General features: G+C 29.5%; 1 protein-coding gene across 1 annotated transcript; it reads right to left on the bottom strand.

The window, feature by feature from the left end:
• Window positions 1-2323: 2323 nt before the first annotated feature.
• On the bottom strand, window positions 2324-5052 carry Phum_PHUM045180 (uncharacterized protein; the record flags this gene model as incomplete). The annotated part of the gene is made up of 3 exons (XM_002423201.1): window positions 2324-2815; window positions 2907-3125; window positions 3208-5052. 3 exons carry the CDS (start codon window positions 5050-5052, stop codon window positions 2324-2326), a joined length of 2556 nt encoding a protein of 851 aa, XP_002423246.1.
• Between the last annotated feature and the right edge of the window lie 688 nt (window positions 5053-5740).

Raw genomic sequence — 5740 nt, 5'->3', positions numbered from 1 at the left:
AAAAATAAAATTTTATTAAAGTATATTTAAATGATATTCGATCAGTCACGCCAATTATTTTAATTATTATTATTAATACGTTAAAATCAAAGCGATGCAATTTGCTATACTTTTCGCCTTGTAAAAAACATATCCTATAAATTGTAGGCGTTAAAAATTTCACATATTATTAAATTATAATTTTTTTTTTTTTTTATTAAATTGTAAATTCATGTAAAAAAAATTAATAAAAAATTATTAATTAATTAAAAAAATTACTTGTAGTTATATGTGTATATATATATAAATATATAAATTAACAAAATATATTATTATTATTATTATAGTCAATAAATTACAAACCTTATTAATTAATTAACAAAACATGATAATAAACTTTTTATTACCTTTTTTTTGTGTACAACAACATTTTCACGCACACACACACACACACATACATTAATTCTTTATTTATCATTTAAAAAATGCATTCGATTTAATAATAATAAAAAAAAATTACAAATAATTATTTAAAACCGTTAAAAAATAAATGTACAAAAAAAACCCAATTACAAAAAAAGAAAGACTTTCAAACGGACTTAATTGTAAATTAAAAAAATTAAACGCAATTATTGCAAAACTCGAGTACAAATTATTTAAAAATATACAAATTATTAATTAATAAAAATATTTATTAATTTTTTTATTTAATAACTATAATCATTATCCATAAATATAAAAATATACACACACACACCCACACACCTTTTCAAAATTCTTTAATTAAAAACAAAAAAAAAAAGAAAATTATATAATTTAAAATAAGTTTCTAAATAATTTCAATATAATAATAATAATTAATGTTTAAAAAAGCAAAAAAAAAAAAAAATTAATAAACCATTTAAATAATAATGAGGAGAGAGAGAGAGAGAGAGAGAGAGAGAGAGAGAGAGAAAAGAACACAAGGTAACTTACCTACCTTTTTATAATTAAAAAAACCTTTTTTATATATAATTAGTTTTCGGGAATCTTTTTAATTTATTTTTAATTTAATTAAATCGGTAACTGTTTTAAAAAAGAGAGAGAGAGAGAGAGAAAATTAATTTTTATATGAAGAAGAAGAAGAAGAAAAAAAAAGGTTTTATAAAATATATTAAAAGAAATTTTCTTTTTTTTGTTTTTATATTTTAAAATTAAAAAATTTCATTTTTTTAACAACAAAAATAAAATTTTTTATTTTGCAATGAATTTGCAAAAAAAAAAAAAAAAAAAAAAAAAAAAACGTTTTCAAGAACACCTTTTATCAATCATGTAAATGATAATAATTAAATTATTATCACACTCGCACATACATACATACATACATATTTGTAAATATATATATATATACAAATAAATATAATTAATCTTTATTTAATGACAGTTGTACTAATAATAATAATAATAAATTTGAAAATACTCTCAAAAACGTATCAAATAATTTTTATCAATCACTTACTTATTATTATTGTTATTATTATTTTAATTTAAATAATTAAATTATAAATCTGATTATTTCCTTTTTTTAAATTATTTTTATTATTTCAAAAAAAAAAACCAAATAAACTACTAAAAACGACTACAAAAAAATTTTAAATTTAAAAAAAAAAAATTAAATGCTTAGCTTATGGGATGACATCAAAAAATTAAAAAAAAACTTAAAATTTACTAATAATAATAATAATACATTTAAAATAATTTTTTAAAAAAGAAATGTTAAATTATGCGAGAAGGGCAATTATCCAAAATTTAAATGTCAAATTTGAGTCCACCTCCCCTCCATTCCCATATCCATCCCTTTCCCGCCCCTCACACGCCCCCTTCCCCCCGTTTTTGTTTTTGCCAATCCGACGAATTAATTGCAAATTGGTAATAATCAAAAATAAAAACAAGAAAAAAAAAAAATTTTTTCCCCCCGGTGTTGCCATGTTTTACAAAATTTTTCCAATATGGCATATTAAATAAATAAAAATAAACAATTTTAAATTAATTATTTATTTAAAAATTAAAAAAAGAAAGCGAGAGAGATGAGCGAAAAAGATGAGTGAGAGAGAGAGAGAAAATGATAAATTTACGGCACTAGAAATAATTATAATATGGTATGACTAGTCAATGCCTGTCGTCTTCTGCCACGATTCCTCTTTTTTCTTACATACAAACTAATTAAAAAAAAAAAAAAAAAATTGTAGAAAATAAAATAAAGCGGAAAAGGAAATAATCTTATTTATAATTAAATTATAATTTTTTTTCTTTTTTTTTTTTTTTCTCCTTCGTAAAAAGTTCGTTTTTAATTTTTTTTGTGTTTTTAATTTCCACTTTCTGCGACGACTTCGACTCCACCTGCGTCGGGTGACGACAACCTGGAATTTCCATCCGAAACATCACACCTCGTCCCGCAAGGTTCGATATTCGTCGGAGATAGTTTGACTTTAACACTTTGAGGCACGTCACCGGCTGTGGGAAAATCATTTTGTTTCGGTGAAAGCGATATGTCCTCGTCCATGTCGTGGCTCGACACGGTCAATGCCGTGTACACCGGCCTCCGAACGCACATTCTTTGATTGTACGGAGTATACCGAACTTGACTTGGTGTCGACCTGCTCATGGGCGTGTTCGATCGGCTGGGAGTCAAACCAGGTTTCGTGAATACTTGGATGGGACGTTGAAAACCTTTGGCTCTGTGCTGAGGAGTTCCTATAACTTCCACCTTTATGAATCCGACTTCGGGTGATAAAAGGTACTGAGCGAATTGATCAGGCATGAATTCAATGTTGCAATAATTATTGTACATGGTTTTCTATAATAATAATAATAATAATAAGTAAAATTAATCGTTTTTTAATATGCGAATGAGTTTTATTTAATTTTTTTCTTTTTTTCGGACTCACCGTGAGATTTTTCTTTTTTTTATACGAAGGCCATGCTTGGATTTCTAAAATTAAAATTCCGCCAGGCCTCAATTGTTCAAACATTCTTTTAAATGATTGTTTTATTCCGGCATCTCCCCAATTTAAATGAATCCATTTTGTGATGCTAAGAGCTAATATAACATCGAATTGTGGCGTTTCGGCTGACAGTAAAGTGTCCGATTCTAAAACATAATTTCCCTGTAACATGTAATAAAATAGGAAAATTAGTTAAAACGGTTTCAAGCGTTGCGGTTACGTCACACAACACAAAATGCCTTACGTGAACAAAAGTAACATTGTGTGGAAAAGTCTTTGGATTGTTTGAGTCTTGTTGTGTGCTGAATCCAGGCGGATCCACTGGACCGTATAAAATAGGCATAGATATTGGAAACAATGTATCACAGTTTTTTTGGTCCACGCCATCCGCGGCGTGAAGATCTTGTGGCGATCGTTTTTGCTCTAAACTACAATGGGACTGGTAACTGGGAGATTCCAAACTGTAAAGAGGAGTGTTTCTTCCGGAATGGTAACTTGGAGACTGTTGAACGTAACTGGGAGAATCAAAGTTGTAATTATTCCTTCTATAACTGGGAGATTCAGATATTGAAGGATGGTAACTCGGACTCTCCATTGAATAGTAGGGAGTATTTTTACCGGATGGCGCGTAGCTGGGCGACTCCATGCAATATTGATGAGAATTCCTGTTGACCGGACTCTCCGGATACGAATACATCGGAGTCGCTCTCGGATTCATTCCCGGAGAATCTTGGAAAACGTAATAATTTTTCTTATTGTCGTAATACATGGGAGATTCGAAAGGTGGAGCGTTGCGAATTGAAAAACCTCCGGAATATGCTGGAGTCGGAGCCACGTTTACATAATGTTTAACGTTTTTCCTAGCAATGTTTATTAATTTACGATCAATGTCCAATCCGACGGCGGATCGAGCTCCGAAATCTCGTGCCACGCACAACGTGATGTGCCCGATGTTGCATCCGATATCTAAAATATCTTTATCGAAAAATAATTCTTTATGGTCCATAAAACACCTTAAACGAACGTCTATTTCATGGTGAGGATTTCGATAACCGTAATACCGATCGTAATTCCCATATTGGTACTTGCTATTTTTGGCTTTGAATTCTGGCATCTTTTCATCTTTTTTTTTCCGATTCGCGGGGAGTTGATTGACCCGAGGCTTTTTCCAAGCACCGGGTTGAGGTATAACAGGGCTAACTATTTTATCTTTATCATCGAACTTTCTACATCTGTGACCCGAGTGCCGCGGAACTTCTTTAATACTTAACGATAATGTTTCTCTTTTAGCATTGTTCGTCTTATTAACAACTTCCGATGTTTTCTCCGGTGGTGGTTTTTCAACTATCGGAGATACTTCCTCTTGAAGAACCTTATCAACCTTATCATCTTCGGTTTTCAAAATTTTCGCCGGGGGATCTTCCTCGAAAGGTTCGACATTTTCATCTTGAATGTTAACAAAAACAATTTCGTTTGTTTCGTCTTTGATTGATACCGAACCCGAACTACCCCGTTTTCGTTTCCTGTGACGATGTTTCCGACTTCGTTTGTTCATCAATTTAGAATCCATTTTGTACTCATTATCGTCCGTGCAAGAGATCAAATTAAGAGGATCTTTCAAATTACGGGGAATAATGACTTCGACTTCACTATGCTTTGGCGTGGGTTTTGGAGATGATATCGGAGTGACAGCATTTACCGCCCGATTCGTTTCTTCATCTTGAAGACTGTTCAAATTTAACGGATCGCAAATATTACCGCCGAGTAAAAATTTAGTCGGAGGTATTATGACGGAATGCTCTTTCTTTCTTCTCTTGTAAGTCGTTGTGAAAAATTTTCCGTGATGAAGACGTTTTCTACTTATTTTCGAATTTTCATTTTTCCTCTTTCCAAAACAAGAAGAAGTGTCGTGACGTTTTTTACTATTTTGACGAACTATCTGACGTTTTAATTTCAATTTACCATGTTTCGGAATATTAAATTTTCCTTGATTACGATTTGTTTTGCTAAAATTCATCGTTTCCGGAGATTGTTGATTTAATTTACCATCCGAAACCGCCGTTATGGAATCTTCAACTTTCGAAGACATTTTTATTATTTCAATCAGTGGGAACTCGAATCTAAAATTAAAAAAAAAAAAAAAAAAAACAAAAAATTTTTTTAGTAAAATCTAAACGTGGAAAACATTTTTACAAGAGTGTACGTGTGCGCTCAACGTTTACTCTATCTCTCTCTCTCTCTCTCTCCAGAAAAATAATTTATATTAATAAGAATCTTTTCAATTATTAATAAAAACAAACAGGAAAAAAATTGTTTAATAACTTAAAAATTTTGAATCGATATAGAGAGAGAGAGAAAAAAAAAAAATTTCTTTCTTCTTAACAAGTGTTCGGTAATTTAACGTTCGCTCAAATAAGCAATAACTTTACGCCATTAATTTTTATTGTACTATCATGTTTTTCAAAACCTCATTAAAACATACTAAAATTGTATGTTTATTATTATTATTATTATTATTTCTTTTAATTTTCGAAAACAGTAAAATAAAAAAAAAAACTACGACGCTGTCATTTTTCTTTTTTACGGGGAGTTAAAATCCTTATAAATTTTCTTTCCCCCCCCCCTCTCAAACACCAAAAAAAAAAAAAAAATTAAAAATTCAATCGAGACGTTCTATTAGGTCATTAACCATTTAAAAACTTTATTATTATTATTATTATTTAAAAAAAAAAAAAAAAGTAAAAGTAAAGTCGTTAAGGTAAAAAAATAATTAATGT

This window comes from Pediculus humanus, genomic scaffold, assembly GCF_000006295.1.
Source record: "Pediculus humanus corporis 1103172107395 genomic scaffold, whole genome shotgun sequence".
NCBI classification, from domain to species: domain Eukaryota; kingdom Metazoa; phylum Arthropoda; class Insecta; order Psocodea; family Pediculidae; genus Pediculus; species Pediculus humanus.
This window is presented reverse-complemented; position numbering and strand designations above follow the sequence as displayed.